This window comes from Lagenorhynchus albirostris, chromosome 4 (assembly GCF_949774975.1).
Source record: "Lagenorhynchus albirostris chromosome 4, mLagAlb1.1, whole genome shotgun sequence".
NCBI lineage: Eukaryota > Metazoa > Chordata > Mammalia > Artiodactyla > Delphinidae > Lagenorhynchus > Lagenorhynchus albirostris.
The window spans coordinates 121,499,332-121,523,052 of NC_083098.1; the positions used below are offsets into that span (position 1 = coordinate 121,499,332).

The 23,721-nt window shown below is 39.9% G+C and overlaps 1 protein-coding gene across 2 annotated transcripts in view; it reads left to right on the plus strand.

Moving 5' to 3' along the window:
* ANK2 (ankyrin 2) overlaps positions 1-22,360 on the plus strand; it is a 242,161-nt gene extending 219,801 nt beyond the window's left edge. For both annotated transcript variants that reach the window (XM_060148618.1, XM_060148619.1), the window contains 11 exons: positions 1,303-1,377; positions 3,547-3,678; positions 4,946-5,089; positions 7,785-8,067; positions 9,714-10,002; positions 12,322-12,414; positions 12,910-12,993; positions 13,105-13,269; positions 14,274-14,456; positions 16,844-16,935; positions 20,104-22,360. In XM_060148618.1, the coding sequence (XP_060004601.1) occupies positions 1,303-1,377; positions 3,547-3,678; positions 4,946-5,089; positions 7,785-8,067; positions 9,714-10,002; positions 12,322-12,414; positions 12,910-12,993; positions 13,105-13,269; positions 14,274-14,456; positions 16,844-16,935; positions 20,104-20,287 (1,724 nt within the window). In that variant the 3' untranslated portion in view covers positions 20,288-22,360. The remainder of the gene's footprint in view (positions 1-1,302; positions 1,378-3,546; positions 3,679-4,945; positions 5,090-7,784; positions 8,068-9,713; positions 10,003-12,321; positions 12,415-12,909; positions 12,994-13,104; positions 13,270-14,273; positions 14,457-16,843; positions 16,936-20,103) is intronic.
* The last annotated feature ends 1,361 nt before the right edge of the window (positions 22,361-23,721 follow it).

The following is a 23,721-nucleotide window of genomic DNA, read 5'->3' on the forward strand; positions in this document are numbered from 1 at the left end:
AAACATGATCGACAGGCAACGGGGATCTTGCCTTTTCTCTAGCTGCTGCACGTGACGCCATGCAAGCTTTGAGTTTTGTTGTTCTGACGTTCCAGGCTTAGCCTTAAATTAAGCGTACGGATATATTTGGTTTTGTTTCATATTATGAGGATTCATTGCTTTTTCTAATTACCTTTGAGTACTTTAATAAGTACTTAACGATTTTACAATGATTAGGAAGCCATTTACACAAGAAGATTTCACATACCATGAAATTCTAATTGTTGAGGATTTGTTTTTGATTCAGAAAGGTTGGATTTCAGATACCATTGGTAAACACTTTAAGCAAACAATCATAAGGTAAAAACATGCTTTTCATTTATGCGGCAGATGAATGGAGAATGGACTCTGATTAGATGCAGCAGACAACAAAAACTCAAACTTTGCATGATTTAAGTTGACTGTGAAGGGATGATGGCTCTTTGAATTATAAAAAAGGAAACCATAGATGGCTTTGAGAAGTAGCCTCTGGTCTTCCAATATCTCTACAATAAAGACTATTATTCTTAAATTTGGGTTATAAAAAAAATGACCATGACCTAAAATGCTGCCCATCAATTAATGGGGGTTAAAAATCACAGGGAAAATTATAGTCTGTGGGAGTACTATGTGAGCTTACTTAGTAGTAAGCAGACAGAAACTTTGCCCAAAAGACAATATAACATACACATACATATACATACACTTTATTTTTCCTTCTTCCCAGGTTACCAGAACCAAGATAAATGTTGTTTCTGGCCATACTGAAAAAAGCCAGGATGGTCTGATCAACCGATGATCTCGGTCTCTTGTGAATCTCGGATGTGATTTCTTTGCAGCATGACCCAGACATGATCTTATACTGCCACAGGCAATAATAGGAGGTCCTAACCAATTACTCCATTTCTCCATCCCATTTATGATTTTTCTGGTGTTTGATGAGCTAGATGATTCTCTTCGGGTGGGCAGTATCCTCTCAGATAATTTTAAGAGGAAAGTCCTAAGATTACTAGAAATCGGTAACTTATATAATTATGTCCAGTGCCTAGTCTTGATTAAAGAGATATGGAAGCAGATGGTTTTCATGATTTTTATTACATTTATTCCCCATTCCATTCCAGAAATCAGGCAAACACACAATCTAATATGATTTAAAATGTAATCGTTAATTTGTGCTATGATCGAATATTTGGACAATTGACTGCCTTTCTTTGGATGATCAGTATTGTGGTTCCTCTCCTGTCATGGACAACCTTTGGCCATTCTGTTTTTGACCTTCTGTAGATCAACAGGATGAGCAGGAACGGATTGAGGAAAGGCTGGCGTATATTGCTGATCACCTTGGTTTCAGCTGGACAGGTAAAATGAGTGTGACCCTTTTTTTTCAACAAAACCTGCTTGGTTTAAATGACATTGTTGCATCAGCCAACTGTCATTAACAATGAAAAAAGGCCTTTTTTCCCTTTCCTTGAGGAAGAACACATGGAATAGTGAAAAGAATGATACTATGAACTAGAAAATCCAGGGTCTGCATTAACTCACTGCGTGAACCAGGGCAGGCCTTTTATTGTCTCTGGCATTTTGAATAATAGAACTTTAGATTAAGAGATTTTGAGAATATAAGAAGCCCCACTACCCTCCTTTGGGAGCTGTGGATATCTAAACTTTGGGGAGATTATTGTGTTTCAAAACCATTGTTAGTTGTAATTGTCATAAAATTTAATTTGAGATTCAACTGGGGCTCCTTGTTTTAGATGCCTTGAATCAGATATCTTCATCCTGAACGGTACTAAAATTTACTTCAGATGAATGTTGAAGTACATATGAATGAGATGTTTAATAATTCTCTGAGAGATGGGTATGTTTCAGTTTAGAAATTGTATGTTACATAATTTTTTAATGGAAAGTGAATTCTAAAATCAACATGGTTTATTTACAACTCATGAGTTGTAGGTTTTAAAGCTATACCCTTTCATCTTTCCTGCTACTTAACATATTAAAACAAGATTGTCCGTCTGGATTTTTTTCTTTTTTCTGTTTTTGTTGTTTGTTTATTTGTTTGGTCTGACTTCCTTTTATGTCACTTGTGACTACTTAATTGAAACAAGCAGTTTAAAATTAATATTAATCTCCTTTCAGTTTCTTAAAAATTTGGTATGAATAGGAGATAGGAGTCATAATATCGATAACAAAGATAATTGATAATGTAGAATAAATGACTAAAGCATTTTAAAGTAATTTAAAAATACTGAGCAGATTTATTTAATTGAGGGATTTAGGGGAAGGAAGGGTATCAAAATATCCCTGATTGACTAGGTAGCATTCAGAATTATTTATTTTGCTTCTTAAGTATTTATGAGTGTATATATTAAATGTAATATCTATTATAGTTGGTGAAAATTCAAACCTTACAATCACTGAATGGTATAAAATAAAAAATAAATAAGTTTCTCACACCCACATCTCATCTTTGAGCCCCTTTCCTCAAAGGTAACTGCTAACACTTTCTCATGTATTCAGAAAAAAATCTGCAGTGCCCACATCTATGCTTATTATTTAAAAATAAGCAAAATTTTACTTAACAGTATTCTTCATAAATACTCCATCAGCATAGAAATATCTGTGGCCTTCTTTTAAATGGCTATTTAATTCCACTCTGTGGAGGTACCATGATTTTATCAGTGGCCTTTGCTGATGGCTACTTAGGTTGTTTCCTGTTAGTGGCAGTAGATATCCTTATGCACCGATAGATTTTTGTGGGTGTTTCTATAGGGCATATTCCTAGAAGAAAAAAAGCTGCGTAAATATATGTATATTTTTAATTTTGAAAGATATTGGCAAATTGCCCTCCGAAAAGACACCTCATTCACACACACACACACACACACACACACACACACACACACACACACACGTGCACACACACCTCAATGTATAAGCAACCATATAGAATGTTAATGGTACACTTTAAAGGAAAACTTTGAGCCTTCTTCCCTAGGTCAGTTAATCCTTCCCAGACCTTTTATTCATGTGACATCAAATCACAGAAAGGAGTTTATCCAACCACCATAATATAGCTGCAACCAGTATTTATCCAAGTACCCAGAAACAGAATTTATAGTATTTGCAAGTCCCCTAATTATGATTAAAAGTGAGACATGGTCTCTTTCTACTGTTTTCAGTCATTTATTTTCCATTGTCTTGGTTAAGAGTATAAGCCAGTATTAATGGTCTCTTCCAAATTTTGGAATTAAATGGTCCTGAATTTACATATTTTATCATCATTGCCTCAAACTTACTATTTCCACTATGACAGTGATCAATTCTATACCCAAATTTAAGGAAAATATCTGCAGTTAGTGCTAGAAGAACAAAGGCATACGAGAGTCATTTCTAATAAGTAGGAAAAAATTAAGGAACTCTGTTACAGCAATACGAAGAACACATCATTTACAAAATCACAAGGCAAGGTGTAGAGACTCAAACTATGAAGTTAATGTATTTACAGAGGAGTGTTTTCTCTTTTAGAATTAGCAAGAGAACTGGATTTCACTGAGGAGCAAATTCATCAAATTCGAATTGAGAACCCTAACTCCCTCCAAGACCAGAGTCATGCACTATTGAAGTACTGGCTAGAAAGGGATGGGAAACATGCGACAGGTAGGTGGAGAGGTATATGTAAAAGGCAATAGGCCGGAGGTAGAAAAAGGTCTTGTTCAACAAACCTTTTATGCAAATTCAGTAAAAAGATAAAATGACAGATGCCATCAACCTGAAGTGCTACTGTAAGCAAATGAGAAGAAGCTGAAACATTTCTCAAATATGCATGTTGCATAAAAATTCTTGTACTGTGTTCCTTTGAACAGCATTAACTAGTGGAAAGTGATACTAGCACTGGCTGCTAACAGGAAAGTTATTAAAGTCCTAAAATTTTCTATGTATTGACAGCAGACACACTTGCTTTATTAGCCATTGTCTTACTGACGGTGCATTACATTCAGTTCCTGCTTCCTTTACTCCTAAATAACTAAAATGGGGGGCGCTTCCCTGGTGGCTCAGTGGTTGAGAGTCCGCCTGCCGATGCAGGGGACACGGGTTCGTGCCCTGGTCCAGGAAGATCCCACATGCCGCGGAGTGGCTGGGCCCGTGAGCCATGGCCGCTGAGCCTGCGCGTCCGGAGCCTGTGCTCTGCAGCGGGAGAGGCCACAACAGTGAGAGGCTCGCGTACCGAAAAAAAAATTTTTTTAATTACAATAAATAAATAAATAAAATCGGGGAAAATGTCAAGTAGATATTCTACATAATGATTTATATATGATATTCTGACCACATCAAATAAAATGGGAAGTGATACAGAACATAACTACTGCTTATCCCTCAGCTGGTCTAAGTTTGCCACTTTGTTTAATGCCTCTTTGAAGACCTACCTAGAGACCTCCCTTATTTACATCTAGCCCACATTTATCTTTCCTTCTCTTACCATTATTCTAGGTAGGATTGCCAGATTTAGCAAATAAAAATTGAGAGCACCCAGTTAAATTTAAATTTCAGATAGTCAACAGATACTTTTCTAGTATAAGCATATCCTACGCAGTATTGGGGATATACTTTTACTAAAACAATTTGTCTTTTATCTAAACTTCACATTTGACAGGGTGTCCTCTGTGTAATCTAGCAACTCCGCCTTTAGGGCTTATGCGCATATGCTCCGTCACCCATTTCGTATGTAGCCCTTGTTTGTTTGCTTACGTTTACAAAGACCCTTAATTGGGCTTTGGTTGTTTCTTGTACAAACATCAAAATTGTAGTAAATTTTTCCTATGCTTACAATATATCACCAAAAAAATTCAGTAAGGCAACTAAATGAAAGAGATTTTTAAAAGCGTAGCCCTCAGGTGTAATAAATAGTTTTTCTCTAATATCCCAGATACCAGTCTCATTGAATGTCTCACCAAGATCAACCGAATGGATATTGTTCATCTCATGGAGACCAGCACAGAGCCTCTCCAGGAGCGCATCAGTCATAGCTATGCAGAGATTGAACAGACCATTACACTGGATCATAGTGAAGGTCAGACAATTTGTGTATGTGTATGAGTGTCTGTGATGTATGGTCAATTCAGGCAACTGGACCCACTGTCTTCCTTTTTTCAGAGCGTCAACCATGGCCTTTGCTGGTACGTTCTTCTCCTGAGACTTCCCTGCCCATTTTAGGTGCCCCCATCCCTCTCGTTCTTTGTTATTTCATCATTGTCTCAGTCAGCGTGGGCTGCTGTAACAAAATACCATGAACTGGGTAGCTTAAACAACAGAAATTTGTTTCTCACAGTTCTGAAAACTGGAAATTGGAGATCAGGGTGATAGCATGGCTGGGTTCTGGTGAGGGCCCTATTCTAGATTGTACACGGCTGTCTCCTTGCTCTGTCCTTACGTAGGGGACAGAGAAATAGCTAGCCCTCTGACCTCTTCTTATAAGGGTGCCAGTCCCATTCATGAGGGCTCCACCCTCATGACCTAATTACCTCGCAGGGTTGCCACCTCTGAATACCATCACGTTGGGACTAGGGTTTCAACATATGAATTTGAAGGGGACCCAAACATTCAGTCCATAACAGCCATCAACATGGATGACCCGTCCAGTGCCCTTTCCTCAGCCCCTTGGTGGTACTTCTGATACTTGTGTCTTTTACTCTACCTTAGTGACCCATTTCTGTGCCCACAACCCAAACTAAATCATTATCAGTGACTGTACTACTTCCAGGTCCTAACTTGAAGCATTATACTTACATCCTCTTTTACTTCTACACAATAATTCTGCAAACCCACTGGACCTCTAGTCATTGGTCCTACCCCCTTTTCAGTATTAAAAGTTTCTCAAATCCACCCTCATTCACTTCCATGCTCACTCACTCCCATTCTTTCTCCTTCTCTCTCTCTCATTGCTATTTTTACACTTCCTCTTCTTTCAAGCCTCCAACATTACTCTTCTTTTTATTTATTCCAACCTGATGACCATACTTCATATTCCTTAGAAAAAATAGGAATACCTGTAAGCAAATGTCCATATTCTTTCACCGCAAAGTCTCTCAACCTAAGTGCATCTCAGTGCTTATACTCTACCTTCCCTGCTGTATGAAATGGCCTTCCTTTGCTAAAGCCATCATCTCTTCTTTTGTACTAGATCTCATCCCCTTTTACCAGCTATTGACTTCACTTCTGCAATCACCCACTCTGGCTCCTACAACTAGAACATTGTGAACAGCACTGAAACGTGCTTTGATAGATCCCAGCTTTAAAAACAAAGCAAAGCAAATAACTCCTTTCACCCTATATGCTCCCCTGTATGACTGCTCTGTTTCTCCATCCATTTCATGGGAAATCTCTTCAAAAGAATAGTCTAACTTTTCTGTCACTACTCTCTACTTTCTCTCTTCCCTTCTCTCTAGAACTGTCTCTAGAATCCACACAAGTCAGGTTTTGTCATCACCATGCAACAGAAAAGAATGTTGCAAAATTAACCAATGGTTTCCTCATCGCCAAATGCACTGACGCCATTCTCAGTCTTCATCTTCCTTTACCTCTTCTTAACATTTGACACAGAAAGTTAATCCCTTCTTCTTAAGACATTTTCTTCACTCACTTTCCATGATAACCTCTCTTGTTTTTTTTTTATTTTCTTATTTTATAGGACAGTCTTCCTCAGTGTCTTTCTGCAGCTTACTTTCCATAGGTTTACATGATGGCATGTATTACTGTTCAGCAAGAGCCTCGTAGCTCGGCCCATCTCCCATCTCTCTCCCTCTTTCCCAAGTCCCAGACACCTGGCCTCTGGGCTGTGTCCTGGCCACCCTACACCTTCTCGGGCTTCCAGGCTCTGGTGCTTCCTCTTCCCTGCATTCTGTAGTTTTCTTCCCTAAGATCACCTGGTACCTTTTTCTCTCACTTTATTCAGGCATCTGCTCAAGTGTCAGCTCCTAAGAGGAGCCTTTTCTGACAAATCTATCTAAAAAACTGGCCCTCTTTTCTTTGTACCTTTACCCTGGTTTCAGAAACAGGAATCTGCAGAAATGCAAGTTCAGTCAGGCCAGAAGCCTCTTCTGTCTTGTTCACTGCTACGTATCCAGCATCTAACAGCACCTACGACAGTGTTGATACTCAGTATATATCTGCTGAGTGAATAACTAGATAGATGAAGGTCAATCACACCTCTGCCGAAAGTTTTTCAGTGACTCCTTATTGCCCTTGCTATATGAAATTCCTTAGCTTGGCCTAATAGACCCTTCATCAAAAGAGTACTAACCTCAGAGTGTTGTTTAATACAAGTTAATACTTGCAAAGCACCTAGAATGGTGCCTGACACATAGTAAATATTCAGAATGTGTTAGCTATTTATTATTATTATTATCATTAATGCTCTTCTTACCATGTGGATTTATGCCTCAACTGTCGCAGTTGATACCTGCCTATCTTTAGGCCTCCTTAAGATGCCATACCCTCTGCATTTCTTTTCCTGATTCTTTAACCCTGAGTTGGATGCTCGGCATTCATTGGCCAGCACCTGTGGCCCAGTCACTCTGCATTTAATTATCTCTTACTTGCCTGAGCTTCCCTAGATGGTCAGCATCTTGAAGGCAGGCACAGTGCCTCTTTCAGCTTTGTAACCACGACTGATCACAGACATGGCATGTAGTAGTCGCTTAATAAATACCCACTTAATATAGTTTAGCTTCAAGTAAATACTTAATTTAAATCGTTCTCCCCTGTAGGGTTCTCAGTACTTCAAGAGGAGCTCTGCACCGCCCAGCACAAGCAGAAGCAGGAGCAAACTGCTTCTCAGGAGGACGAGTCCTATGATCACCCTCCCATCGTCTCGGAGGAAGACATTTCTGTCGGTTACTCCACTTTTCAGGATAGCATCTCCAAAACTGAGGGTGACGGCTCAGCAACAGAGCTCCTTCCCCAGACTCCCAAGGAACAAGTTCAACAGGATTTCTCAGGGAAAATGCAAGACCTGCCTGAAGAGTCAGCCCTCGAACAGCAGGAATACTTGTGAGTTCCAAAAGAAAGCCTATGCGGGGTCATTCCAAAGACACAAGCCAGTATGCAGAGGGTGCCAAGCATATACAAGCGTAAAGTGTTTTCAAATAGTTTTCAGAACTACAGGAAGAAAAGCAAAGTACTTGAGACATGACTGAGACGGTGTTGTATGGCACAAGCCTGCTTGAGCCGACTTCCAGTTCCATGACCTTGGGCAAAGGCCTAAGCCCTTTGAGTCTCAGTTTCCACGTCTATAAATTGTGATAATAATATCCACCTTATTCATCTTACAGGCTCAAAGGTCACGGAGATGCCTGTGAAACCATTGTTGAAACTGTAGACCACACAGTTATTACTCGTATGTTTGCTGCACCTCACTTCTCTGTATATGTGCCTGTCACACCCTGGCTGGTTCAGAAGGTGAACAGTGACAGTATAGGTGAAGCAGCCCTTGTGTGTTTCAACAAAGCTGTGAGGTGGCTAGCAATAAAAATAGAAATGCAACACAGATTACTCACACAGGATGAAAGGCCGTTAGGGGTTGGGGTGGGCATAAAGAGAAGTCTTCTAGAGCGCTTCTGCCTAAAGGAAGCTGCAGAGCACAGTCAGCTTAGAACTCAAGTTCAGGGCTTTCTGGAAGCAAAGGCAAAAAGGAGTTGTATAAATGACACTTCTTGTCTAGAAAAAGCAACCAGATCATGAGAAAGGCAAGCATGTCCCAGCCCTGAAATGTGAGAATAGCGTGTCAGGAGGCTGTAACACAGCATCTCCTTTGTCCTTGAGTGAGCTTTGTGCTGGAGTCACTGGAACTTGAGAAAAGGGTGAAAGGGGTATTGAAATGAGCTTTTCTTCCACGCAGCACTGCCCCCTCACCCATCTACCTTTAGATTGTAGGGGAGAGCATAAAGAATAGGTCAGGAAAAGAGAGAAGGAAAGAGAAAAAGATGGGAAGCAAAGAGGGGCTATCAGAAAGGCACTTTGGGCATTTAATATCTATGGAGTGACAGAAAATTAGAAGGAAGGAGCAGAACAAGCAGATAATTTTTTTCTTTTAGGAGTATTATAAAGATTACATTGCTTATCTCCAAACTATATCAGTAGAAAAAGTTTCAATGCCAACAAATCTTCCTATCAAGTAATGCAGTTTTCTGGATGGATAATAAGAATCTCCCTATGTTTATGATTATGGTAACTATATTATCATGGGGTTTATATATTGCTTTTTTGAAATTTTGCCAAATTTTGATCCTTGCTTCAAAAGCCTTATTGTCTATAGATCTTTGCTATATATACTTCCTCAAATCATCAGTATTACCTTGAGTTATCAAAGGAAAGAATGAAATTATTATTTATTAATATCTCTCATTATTAATTCTCTCTACTTTGTAGAGATTAGGAAATGGTAATACATTTGAGGATAATTTTTATTATTTTAGAATACATTTTTCCCAATCAATGCTAGATCAATGAGCTGTAACTGTATTCTGTATTTTACATATAATTTTTATTCACATTTCATTTCTTAGCCAAATTTACAAAACCTCTTTAGACTTTCACGGACTGTGAAGACAAGTTCCATCTTTCCTTCCAAATCCCTTGCATCAGCAGGGGCGGAAATGCATATGCTCTCATGGTATAATTGGGCTTTTCTGTTTCAGTGTGACAACCCCAGGGACAGAAGTGTCAGAGACTCAAAAGGCTATGGCAGCATCTGGCTCTCCCACCAAGACACCTGAGGAAATCACCCCTACTGAGGAGGAGAGGCCATATCTCCAGACCCCGACATCAAGTGAGCGGGGAGACTCTCCCATTGTGCAAGAACCCGAAGAGCCCCCAGAACGTAGGGAAGAGAGTTCGCCTCGAAAAACCAGCCTCGTGATAGTGGAGTCAGCCGATGACCAGCCACAGGCCTTTGAAAGGCTCGATGAAGATGCTGCTTTTCAGAAGGTAAAGTCTCCTCCTCTATTTCCTTGCCCACATGTAACAAAGCTACAAACCTTCTCCCAGTTTCCATTTCTCTGACGGCTTATGTTTTCACGGAAAGGTTTGCCAATTAATTATCTTGGGCCGAGGGAAGCCCTCAATCCCTTTTAAAATCTGAGAACCGGTGAATCTAGAAAAAGATGATACATGGTTCCATTTCTAGCTACTTGACCATCAGCCCTAATTTTATAGATGGAAACCCTTTTGCTAAGAGAAATGAACCCTGGAGTGAAACAATATACCAGATGTAACTTTTCAAAATTAGTAATCTTGGGCATAAAGAAGACTAGTGAGGGGAATTAACCGAGCCTCAGGTAAGTAAGTCGGCCTGCCATGGGAAATTGCTGGAACCTGCACTCTTGTTCATTAGGTCCGTGCTGTCAGGTGATGAGCACACAAACTGTGGATATTGAGTGGGGTTTACTCCCAAAACAAATTTTTCTCATTAAAGGAGGGATTATTTCCAAGCGAAATCTTCTTATATTTATTTTAAGAATGACTCATGAAAAGGACATTATGCCTAAATTGATGGCTGGTTCTAAATGTCAGAAAATCGATAGCAGCGTGAATATGCATCAGTCTTTCCTTTGTCTTTAAGTGAGCTTTGATGCTGTGAAGAGAGGTGGAGAAACTCACTTAAACCATTTATTCTCAAAACTGGTCTGAATGGTTCATATCCCTCAGGTTTAACTGGAGGGCTTGATCCCTCCCTACTTAGGACTCCTGAATCAGAATGAATCCCAGGGAGGCCAGGAGAGGGAGAAGAATCTGCATTCCAGTAACTGTAGAGGATTAAATTAGATATATTTTTCCTTTTTGGATTCAAAAACATATGTCGCAGTATTTTTAAAGCATGAATATACATCTTTTAAGAAAGAATGTTTTATAAAATAGTTAAAACTCTGGGGGAGAAAGTGATACGACATATCTTTGGGCTTAACATCTACATTTGTTTTTGTTCACTATGAGTGTGATATCTGCTAGCAGGATTTATCTAAAATCATAGTTTAAAATTAGCAGAGGTCCAGGCAGATGAGAACTGCTCGAAATTTTGGCAGTTATCTTAAATAATGAATTCATCCCATGAATGGATTTTTATTCCAAGTTTGCCTTTGTATAGAATTATTCATCTCCAAGTTTTTGGCTTAAATGAATCCTAGTAAAAATGTTTGGTAGATGCTGTCTGGACTTAAAAGTTGCCAATTTTAGTCTAAGAATCTATAGGCTAATTGAAGCATAGGCTTGAGACAGTTATCTGGATAATTCATATATTTAATCTGTTCTGTGTATGTAAATAAATTTTGACAAGTTGTCCTGTATTCCACATTATTTATATGGGCCTGTTCTACTTATTCTTGATGAATTTCCAATTCTTAAGCTTCCTATTTTGACCCTTATCCTCTCGTGACCCTGACTTGAGGGTCCAATTTCAATCACTTTTCTTGCTGACCATATTTCTAGGCAGCAGATTCCTAAGTGTATTTAAAGAATAATTTGGTTTAAAATTTACATGTTTTCCTTTAGCAGGAAAGAATATAGAAATATAAGCGGTATTTTAAACTATGTTGACAAAATTTAGTTGAGTTTTCTTTTCTTTTTTTTAATAGCATTCCATTAGGAAAGAGTGATTCGATATGTAGCTCCCAAGACATACGTTTTAATCTAAAGTTATGTTCTTAGCTCCGGCTTTGGCTTTGGGCCAGACCCATAAAATTGGACTGGCCTCTGCACCTCAACTTCTCTGCAAAATGAGTCTAATACTATTCGTAGCCCGTCTTCCTTCCTCTGTCTTGCCAGTAGGGGAATGTACTACTGGCCAGATAATAACTACAGGAAACTTTGACTTCCTGCAGAAAGTTCTGCTACAAGAATTAAGACATTTCTGTACCTTTGGTTGGATCATTCTAAGCCTAAGCCCAAGAGGCAATGGCTCACAGGTATTTATCGTGCTGCCTAGGGTCTATGCTTATATTTGGTTATTCACCAGGAGTTTGAGTCCAAGATGTAATGTGGGCAAGCTGCTTGTTTCTTCTGATGGATTTTGACAGATGGGTGCTCAGACAGCTTTCAGAATCCAGAATTTGTTTTTTTCATTCAAAGAACAAAAAGCTATATTCTCACTGAAGTTTGAGCCCAGCATGCACTGTTTTCACTCCTGCTGGCTTTTCCACCAAAATCACCATGAATAAAGCTTTTGGAAACCGGTGTGAGCTAAAGCAGAAACGAGTAGTGAAGACATTCCTTAGCATGATAAAAAAAAAAGTGCTTCCATGCTTCCACCAGGAGCTAACAGAGGAATTAGGTGAGCTGGAGGCCAGCTCAGATGAGGAAGCGATGCTAACTACCAGGGTTGTCCGCCGACGAGTGATTATTCAGGTACCAGTTGTTAAATTACTGCACGTCCGGGACAGTTCTGTCCCCGTAACCCTTCGAGAGTGACCAACCTAGAACGGAGGGCTTGGCATGCTCCTTAGGTAGTGCATGGCCTTCAGAAAGCAGATCCCGTAACTCTCCTAAGTTCTGTTTGTGAAGAAATGCAGCGGTAATCACATTCACCCCCTACCTCCAAGAGAGCAAAGAGCAAGATTTAGCCTCTTCAGTTCCACCCACCTCACCTCTGGCTTGTCTGTTTTTGTTTGTTTGCTTGTTTGTTTAAGTTTGAGCTGACTTTGGTCAGGTTCTCTAGCATGTCATTACCGACCTTTTTTTTTTCTTTCTTTTAAACATACTACTTAACAGGATTTGGCATCTCAGCAATGCTTCTCAAAGCCCCTTTAATTTTCTAACGTTCCTGGCATTGTAAGCACTTGGGAGTAGTTCCTCAGCATTGATGCCAAACATGGAAGTGACCCTTTTCTTTCAAATGTGTAGGGAGATGATATGCCTGACATACCCCCGGAAACAGTCACAGAAGAAGAATACATCGATGAGCAGGGACACACTGTGGTAAAGAAGGTATTATCTTAAGTATCTCACCGTGGTTAATTTCAAGCCTCCTGTCTAAAATGTATCAGTACCCTGGCACTGTCACTCAAAAACAAGATACGTGAATAAAATATCTTCCAGGTTACTAGGAAAATCATTAGGCGGTACGTCTCCTCTGATGGCACAGAGAAAGAAGAGATTACGATGCAGGGAACACCACAGGATCCCATCAACATTGAGGAAGGGGATGGCTATTCCAAAGTCATAAAGCGCATTGTGTTAAAGAGTGACACTGAACAGTCGGAGGTGAGACCATCTGATTCTCCAGAACTGATTTTATGGAGAGGTGTAAAATACAGCTCACAAGAGATGGACGAGATTGCTTATTCCTATTGGCCTCACTTCTCCCCTTTATAAGGCAATCTTCGTTTGGTTACACATTCATTTTTTTTCTTCGTGATTTTGTGGAATTTTTAGGTAACCATCAGTGAGATTTGTAACCATTATACTCGTTGTCTTTGGTCCTTTCTAGTTCTACTTTCTCTTTAATTCAGTTGACTGCAGCAGAAATCCAAAAGTCAAATTTTAAAAGACAGCAATCCCATCGGCTGGCAAGCAGTAGGTTCTGAAGAAAACTTGTGCAAATGCACCGTGGTGCTTTGCCCAGTAGGCAGCAGCAGCCTTCTGTAAGGCACCTTAGAGAAATATTTGATTTCCAAACTTCTGCTTTTCAGAGTCACTGAAATCAGGATCCAGAAACTCACTTGATTTATAGTTTTATTTCTTTCTGTTTTACTTCCCTCTTTCAGAAACATATTTACTCTCTTTGACATGTCATTTGGGAGATTCTCACCATCTCGCGTTCATTCACATCCTCAAAATGTAATTATTATACACATGAGGTTCTCTAAAAATCTACATTTTCAGTTTCTCATAGCTCGGACGGTTCCTCCTTTGGAGGTTAATTTTGTCTCCATAATGTCAAAACAAAGCATTTACACACGGGAAAAGAGAGCTCATCCACAGGGTGCTATGTCTGCACTGCACTGAGCAGTCAATTTCTCAGTCATGAAGCTTCCTGACCAATTTTCGTTCAAGTGACTAATTAAGTGGTTGATTTGGTACTGTGTACATATAGTCATAATATAGATATTACCAATTGATTCTAGAGTTTTCTTCTAACTGCTTCTTGTTGACAAAATGCTGTTTTCAGGATATACTGTTGTAATGTGTTTTTGGACATAGAAAAATTCATCATCGTTACATTTTGGCAGTCAGAAACTGTATGTTGTATGTCCTTCATTCATCAGGTAACTTTGTCTGAGCCCAGCATTTTGTCCAGTACCTCACAATTTCAGGCTGAACCGGTGGAAGGCCGTAGAGTCAGCAAAGTTGTTAAAACAACTGTGGTACATGGAGAGAGGATGGAGAAGCATCTGGGGGATTCTAGTTTAGCCACTGATCTTCCTTCAGCCAAAGATGACTTTGAAGAGGTATAAAGCATCATCACTTTGTCTGTGTGTGTGTGGGGGGGGGGTATTTTATGTGTGCTTTGTGTCTGAGAAGAAAATCATTTATCATTGTGTCATTCCATACATGTATTCATGGAAGGATGCAGAATAATTCAAGAGAGTAGAATTCCTGTTTGAGTAATGTATACAGTGAAATAATATTTTACTCAACTTATTGTGTTCATTTGTGCCACCTTAAAAGCTTTAAAAAATCCATATGGGGCTTCCCTGGTGGCACAGTGGTTGAGAGTCCACCTGCCCATGCAGGGGACGCGGGTTCGTGCCCCGGTCCAGAAGGATCCCACATGCCGCGGAGCGGCTAGGCCCATGAGCCATGGCCGCTGAGCCTGCGCGTCCGGAGCCTGTGCTCTGCAACGGGAGAGGCCACAACAGTGAGAGGCCCGCGTACCGCAAAAAAAAAAAAAAAAAAAAAAAAATCCATATGACCAAGATTCGCTTCAGCTCAATGAGAATCAGAATCTCTGAAGTCGGGACATGATTGTACATCTTGCCTAAAAGTCCCAGAAGTGACTTGCACTCCCAATTAGTAAGGGAAAGAAATAGGTATTGTACATTATCTTTGCTAGCTAATATTCTCAGATATTTCCAACGATAGGCATTAAAGAAAATTCAGGTATCTTTTATTAGTTAAGTTCTGATTTTCAATAATTAGGAAACAGGTCCACAGTGACATCCACAAACACTTACTACAATTCAAAAATCCCAACATTCTGGAGCTCACCTAGTGCACTGTGGTAACTTAAGTGGGAGGGAAGTCCAAAAGGGAGGGGATAGGGCTTCCCTGGTGGTGTAGTGGTTGAGAGTCCGCCTGCCGATGCAGGGGACACGGGTTCGTGCCCCGGTCCGGGAAGATCCCACGTGCCGCGGAGCGGCTGGGCCCGTGAGCCATGGCCGTTGAGCCTGCGCGTCCGGAGCCTGTGCTCCGCAACAGGAGAGGCCACAACAGTGAGAGGCCCGCGTACCGCAAAAAAAAAAAACAAAAAAAAACAAAAGGGAGGGGATATCTGTACGTGTATATGCTGACTCATTTCGTTGTGCAGTGGAGGCTAATACAACATTGTAAAGCGACCGTACGCCAATAAAAATTAATAAAAAACCCCACAACTAATAGATTGGTAATGCTACAAATGCCATAATTGATAACCTTATATTAGCATTTGGCAATTAAAAATGAATTGGTTTATTTTATATAATATTGAATATTTTGTTTCTATATCACCAGTTAAAAGAGGGTTTCAGGCTGCTGCTTATTGTCTAGAATGTTTTTCAAACTACACATTCTAGGTCTTTTCAATAAATGAGCAGCCAATTTGAATAAAATGTCACAATTTTCTATTTTGAATTCTGGATTTGGAACACTGAAGATATCAAAATGTTGGTATAAGAATTTTGATCCAGGGAGTGGAACTTATGGTGCTGGTGAAGATCATCTGAAATAAATTTCCATATCTTAAAACAAAAAAAAATCCCTACATTCTGAAAACCAAAACAAGTTTTATAAGTTAGTAGCAAGCTAATTTGGCAATAAAACTTAATGTGAACTGACATGGGGCTGTAATGACTTGGCAGTCTTTTTTATTCTACAAGAGTGAATGTTCATGTTTTGCTATTGATATATCAATGGCTTTGATTACAGGATGCTGTCCCTATCCTATCTGAGCTATTAGAATATACAGTATATACATCATATTACCTTTCTAAAATCCAAAAGGAAAAAAAATCTGAAATCTAAAACACATCTGGTGCCAAAGTTTTCACCTAAGGGATGGCGGGCATGTGCAAACATCTTTGAGACATTCTTTGCTATTGAAACATTTTGAAGTTAAATGTTACATGTATGTCCTCTTTTATACCCACAATGTGCATTGAGATTATATATGAATGCATTGGGATATTAAGAGCATACCTTATTTTAAATACTTTTAGTTCTTCACATTTTGACAACTGGTGACCTTGGACAATCAAAAGATGTATTATCTGATTATACACTTTGGGCCTTATTTGTCCGTTGCTTGTTTTTGCCTCTGGTCATTATTCATTGTATTTGTTATTAGAGTCTTCACTGCAGAAAGGATGCAGGTAAGGCAAGCACGAAAGTAGAAGTCAACCAGTATAGTTTGCAAGAATTGTAAAATAATTATCAGTAGAACAAATCTCCCTCACAAATGGGAGAAATTTAACAGACTTGCTAAATAAAACTCAATAATTAGATCTGCTCCGAAGAATTGTTTTTCTTTATCCTTTCAAGCATGTTTTTTTATACTATTCGTTAAGCAGAATAATAGGTTATGTTACAGTCTACGGTTTATGATGGGTTTTGTCTTCTTTTCTTTTTTTTCTTACTTCAGGCTCTGAGTTACACAGGTAGCCACATGAAAGTCCACTCCCCCAGTTTAGTAGAGAATGAAATCCTGAAGGAGGATGGATCAATACTTAGAAGGTTTGGGTTAGCATGGGGTGATGCTTTGCCAACTAACACCTTTAAAAAGTTTTCCAATTTTGAGAAAAGAAAAATAGAGCCCCTGCATCTACCTTAAAACCCCTTGGAAACTGCAGACTCTCCCTGCATTGTAAGACTTGTCAAGTGGTACATCTGCCGCTGTGTCATCCCTGAAGTGTCCTCTTGATGCTTTAAATGTAATACTAAGGCATGACGATAGTCAGACAACTATTTACACAGTCGCTCCCTGGGTTTCAGTGAGTCATCAATTTCGTTGAGGCCAAGCAGCTGGGATATTCCATTGCCCAGCACAGTAAGAGGAATCTAATCAATTGCTCACAAACTAATCTTGTGACCAGCTGCCTTCAGCTCTTGGTAATCATTCCTTTGAACGGCACATGGTGTTTTTGTTTGTTTTTGTTTTAAACAAGCTGCTTCATGACTCTGCATGTGAGTGGCACATAACATGAGCGTGAGTGGCAAATAACATGAGGTTTGAACCTCAATGCACCTAGCGAGGCTGAAACCAGGGGCTTTAATAAGTTAAGAAAGTATCCTAAAAGCAGTAAGCAGCTCGTATTTGTGCATATGAACAGGGACCAGCTATGAGGCTTTCCAGTCCACCCCCATCCCCATCACCTATTTGATGTGTAAACTTCGGCACTGTTGCCTTGGTCTGTACCCTCACCTCTCTCTGGGCCTCTAGCAGCACTGTGAGGATTGACAGAATGTTCTCAGCTTTGCAGTGAAAAGACACAATGGAAATTGAAGTTACTGTTGTGCTTTTCACTTCATTGAAAAGAAGAGAAAGATTGTCATTTATAGTACTCTACAAAGCTATGTTTAGCCTGTAGAGCATAATAATTAGAACAGTGAAATTAAAGGTTCTGTCACGATTCCACCCTCCAACCACATGTGAAAAACAGCCCCAGCTAGGAATGTAAAAGAGAGTAATTGCTCACAGAACTTTAAAAATGCTATATATGAATTAAGGATAAAGTGCTTCTTATGCTCTGAACTTTTTAAGTCTTTTACTCCATCATTCATATGGAACCACATAAACCACAGACACCCTAGCATCATGAGATCTTCACATGGGAATAGATTTAGAGATCAATTAATCCAAAATTCGCCATGACAGCTGGTGAGTTGCGAAGCTAGGGATATAGACATCTCAATCCAGTTCCACAGCTGCTTAGTCATGGAAGTCTATTTGTGATCTGCAACACTTTATCTTATATGTTGCTGAAGACATTTGATCATACCCGCTGCTTGAGTCACATACATATGCGTATTCATAAATATATTCGTCTACATGTGTGAGCACAAAACACCAGGGAATGTCCTATGATAGAAGCTTATCCCCCGACACTAATGCCATAGAGGTTTTTACTAGCTCTTGGCAGCGATAGTCAGATATTTGCCTTTGGGGAGAAAAAAATATATGTGGATGCTGACTAGTTAGAAAACATAATCTGATTTCAACCACTGGAACCAAATTGGACCTTTTTATCAAAAGGAACAAATTTAAGTTTGCTTTCAGATACAAAATAATTCATGTAGAATCAAAGGAAAGGGGAGGTAAGAAAACACGAAAGAAGGTAGGAGACAAGATGTCCAAAGGAAAGCCAGAAGAGTTCTGGCTGAAGTCAGCCATTTTTTAAAAGTCAGGGTGATCTTAAGAAATGCATAGAGGTGTTGGAAGGTAGAGTAATGCTAAGGGCAGCCTATGGGCAGAGCCCCCAGCTTCTGGACACTAGGAATCTATAAGGAAAATGCTGGGTAAAGCTACGAAAACTGATCCTTCTGATGGCGGTGTAAAGCAAGGCTGCATGGCGTCGTGGTTACAGATTCAAGCTCTGGAGTCTTTGACTTTTGGCCCCGCTGCGTAGTAACTGGATTATTTTTTATTTGGAGCACTGCTTAAATTCTCTGAGATCCAGTTTCCTTACTTGTTATTATAATAATAGTACCTGGCCCATAAGGCACGTTCACCACATATTTGCGGAATGAAGAATTATATTTACCAGTAGAGAGGAAGGGACTTCCCTGGTGGCGCAGTGGTTGAGAATCCGCCCGCCAATGCAGGGGACATGGGTTCGAGCCCTGGTCCGGGAAGATCCCACATGCCGCGGAGCAACTAAGCCCGTGCGCCACAGCTACTGAAGCCCGGGCGCCTAGAGCCCATGCTCCACAACGAAGAGTAGCCCCCGCTCGGCACAACTAGAGAAGAGCCTGCGCGCAGCCACGAAAATCCAATGGAACCAAAAGTAAATACATAAACAAGTAGAGAGGGAGAAGAACTGAGAGGGAACAAATCACAGTATAATCATTTTCAAGAAAGGATGCAGGAAAATAATAGTACCGACGTAATAGTACGTCAGAGCCGCTCTTCTCAAGTAATGGCCAGTCTGATGACGGGCCAAGAAATCAGTACACTGTTGAGTAGCTGTAGGAGGTATAAAGTGGGCCAGTACTTGCGTGCTGGGAAGACAGAGGAAGGATGTGTCTCTCGGTGGGTTCTTTCCTTTCCCTCTCCCTTCCCCGCTGTCTCCGGATGAAGCTTCAGAGGCCTGGGCCAACCTGCAACTCTTGCTGGTAGTCACCTGCCTTTATGCTGATAGAATATTATTCCAGTTTTTAAAGACCTATATCCCATGGAAAAGTTCTCTTAGGACATTTTCGGGAAGTTTGAGCTGGGTAGTACTCTAAGGATTAAGCTGGCAGCTAAGGTATTTTAAATAAATTAAATCAAAAACTGTTTTTCTTAGCCTGTCAAACATTACGTATGGAATCGCTATTTCAGGGGGAGCCACGTTCTTTCCTAATCCAAACATGAATGATCGTGTGGTTAATTACTGTTTGAGGGACTCATATGAAAGCACGGTTTCATTTATTTGAAATATTTCCTAAAGGTTTAAAAAAACCTCCTTGTTCCAAAATACATTTTAAAAATCTCATGAGTCATTTCAGATAGGAGAACCATGTTTAAAAGGAAGAAGGGAAAAGATGGCTGTACTTGTCCTACTAATAGCCCAGTGTAGAAATATCTAGAGGTTAAGACAGTAAGCAGTACTTTCGTATCATGGGTACTCTTATACCAAAGGTAGTGGCTGCCTTTTAGCAGTGAAGAAAGAATATAATGTTCTCTTGTCTGTTTTCCTCCAGGACAACAATGAGTAAAGCTAGAACCCAGAAGAGGGCTGTGGTGAAGGACCAGCATGGAAAACGCATTTACCTGGAGCACCTGGAGGATGTCCCAGAAGCACTAGACCAGGACGACCTCCAGCATGACCTCAAGCGACTCCTTCGGCATTTCTGCAAGGAGGACTTGAAGCAAGAGGCCAAATGAGAGGCTGTCCAATTCTCACACCAGAAACCACACATTCACTCGATATGCAACTTCCCGTTTCATTAGAGGAGTGAACTAACTGGCTTGATGAATGGGATTTCCACCCTTAGCATATACACTGCATTTTGTTTGAGTTTTTCCCCATCCTCTCTAACTGTAAGCTAATTTGTGACCAAAGATAGCATCCTTCCTCCTGGATGCTGTATCCACTCCTTTGTTGTGTCTGTGCTCACCTGGGACCTGGCCACCTCCATTATTCTTCTTGGCTTCTGCACAAGCTCCATGAAAATCCATTGAACAGAAGAACTTCACCTGCAGACCTCTTCAAATGACGACACCTAGGAATCCTTCAAAGAGATACCCGTGTACAATATATACAGCTAAAACGCTCAGACGAACAACATATTAAAACCACTGCCTGTCGTAACTACACTGGGCATCACGGAATAAAAGGCCTCTAGGAATTGCTGAACAATGGTTCACTAAGATATTGCTAACACAATCGAACGTAATACAGTTCTCCTGCAAAAGAAGCACTTCAGACCTACCATGTCCTTAGAACTTCCAGAGTAGCCCTGGCTCCTAGTGAAAGATGGGTTCTTAACCTTGAAGAACTGTCCTAACTAAGCACTTATTGCTGGTGCTGGCCAGCTGCGGTTTATGACTCTCCAGCAGCCACTGAGGGAGGGGAGGAAGGGAGAAGTGGCAACGAGGTGAAGCGGTGAGGTATTCAGTTGCCAGCAGTGGCATCCTGCAGCTGTCTAGCATCTTCAGGTCCTTTAGATTTGGGACGTGTTGGCAGGGTATTTTAAAAAGCTATAACTACTGTAGTTTTCCAGTTTTCATTGCTGCTTTAGCAAACCACGCTGTCTTATTGGTGGTACTTTCTCCTGGCCACTGCACTGTAGATAATTCATTGGAAACAAGATTTGCCCCCTACACAAACGGTTAAACTCCTTCACCGTGTTGGAGTGGTTTCTTTCATTTTTTTCTTCCAGGTTTATATCTTCTCTAATACCTGCATGTAGCATTTAAGAATCAAACCACAGTTCAAACCCATCTTCTAATCACATTGATGGTTTTCATTCTTTTTACCCTGAGCAAGCACTTTTCACTTTTCAGCTAGGTCTGTTTTTTAGCTTGCAGACGAGATTGAGAAATCCTGAAAATTTTGGTTTGGGTTAAAATTTTGGGTTTATTTATTTGAAATCCAAACTCCCTTGGAAACCCTGAAGTGCATTTGTGCACTTTCCTGTTTGTTTGTTTCAAAGAAGGGACTTTAATCATCTGAGTGATTTCCATGTCCTATTCCTTATTCCTCTAGTGGTGGAAGCTGTGTAGCATTTTAACATATATATATATTCACAAATATATTCATATAAACGGTATACATTTTGAATCAGTTATTTGTTAAAGAAAAGTATATTCAATGAAGATGAAATTAAAAAATTTTGAAAACCAGAGTCTATCCTCCAGGGATTAAACATTTTCGAATTCTATCTGGTCTTTTCCTGTTGTGCAAAAATGACTCATTGTTCTGAATGTCAAAAACAAAGATGACAAACAATGGCATTTCATCATTTCAAGTAATTTTGCCAAGAGAGAAGATTTCCTGGGAGGGAGGTTTCCCACAAGCCAGATCTCCTAAGCCTTGAATGCCAGCACGTTTGGCAGCTGGATAGGAAAGAAAGCGTCTTTGGCCGCCAAAACGAAGGAGGCCCATGGGGAAACATTTTGGACATACCATGGCCTCCTTGTCTACACCTTCACTGGAGCTCAAGAAAAGCATTTCTGTTGTGTTATTTGCAGTGCAGATGATGTCTGTGTAACAACATAATGGTTAATCACCTTTTTTTGATTTTGATTTTTGCTGTGTAATCAAAAAACTTGAATAATGTGAGAAGAAGTGAATTTTCAGTTGATGAATCAGCATCTTGTTCCCATGGTGATAACACTAATTGAATATATCTATGAGGGCATGTATTAGTTAATGGAAAAAAATACAACACTAACAATACATAGCTGCAATGTGTACAATGGCTGATTTAATTAAATAAAATGTACAAGTGTCAAGTGTGGCAACAGTGATTTGTTCTTCTTTAGAACTCACCTGTGATTTCAGGAGGTGAGACGTTATTAAAGAGATGAAATAGACGTGAAGCCAAAAGAAAAGCAGCTTGCCTTTGTTCTCTTTATTTGGTAACTGAATATGCTCTATGCCCAACACTGTTTAAGCACTGGGAGAAACAGAAAGATTGTATCCCTGCCCTCAAAGAACTTTCATTGCGATCGTTATGCAAAGGGAGAAAAACAAAGATTTCGGTTTGGGATCACTAGTAAATGAGAAATAGGAACTTGTGGGCTTGGAGGACATGAGGAGAGGGGATCCAGGGGTGGGCAGCACAGAGAAGGACCCCGGATTCACTTCTCTCCTGTAAGGTCATGGCTCTCAGGAAACACCTTCTGCCTTTGGGAGCAGTGTTTAGCTCTGGGGTTTAATTTCTCTCTCATTGACTGAGAATTAGAAATGAAATGGATCCGTTAATAGAAATAAAGACAGGGCAGGAATATGCAAAACTGGAATCAGTTTTGTTTGGAGACTATTTTGGGTTTTGCTTTTTGAAAACTCCCTTTAGTGCTGCTATAGCATTTTTTTACTGCAAAAACAGAACAGAAAGACATGGTTTAAAAATTAAGTTTTATTTAAATCTTATCTAGTATGAGATAGGAAACTCACTGGATCTGGCTTATCTGCCTGGATGATTTACAAGACCTTCCAAAATTAAAGTACCAGTTATGCTTGAAATATTTCAAAGAAAAGAGAGTCAAAAAAATTTTTTTTCCAGAGTGGGAGTGTCTGTGTGACCATCCCTCTTCCTCCCATTTGTTTCACGTGCTGTGCTTTCTATTGACAGGAACTCTGAGCTTGCATTGCCTTGAGTTTGAATTAAGGAGATTAAAGCATCAAGAATGTTCAGTGTCTTCCCGTGTTTAATTATGTGGTGTGCAAACCCCAGAAAAAAAAAGGAACAGTGATTCATATGACCTTTTACAGAAATATATTTAAGATGTGAAGTTGCGGGGAGCCCTCCAGACTGAGGGAAGATTATGCACGTCTCATAAAGAGTTGCAAATTAAATACAGGGACATTGAAACAAACTTGAACTTGAGATGCCTGTGTCATTTATGTCATCACGGAAGGTCTGGGTGTGGGCAAGTAGACAAGCACATGAATAAAACAGATAAAGGGAAGCTAAACAGATATTTAATGAGAACCAAAATCACTACAAGTTTTTCTTAATGCATAAAGATGGTCTGCTTGTTTTCATTTTGTTATAAAAAAGAAAAGCTGTTTGAACAAGTCTGTCTTCAGTCACCACTCCCTGCTTAAAAACTACACTGTCCTGCCTTCAGTTAAGGTATGCTTTCTGTTT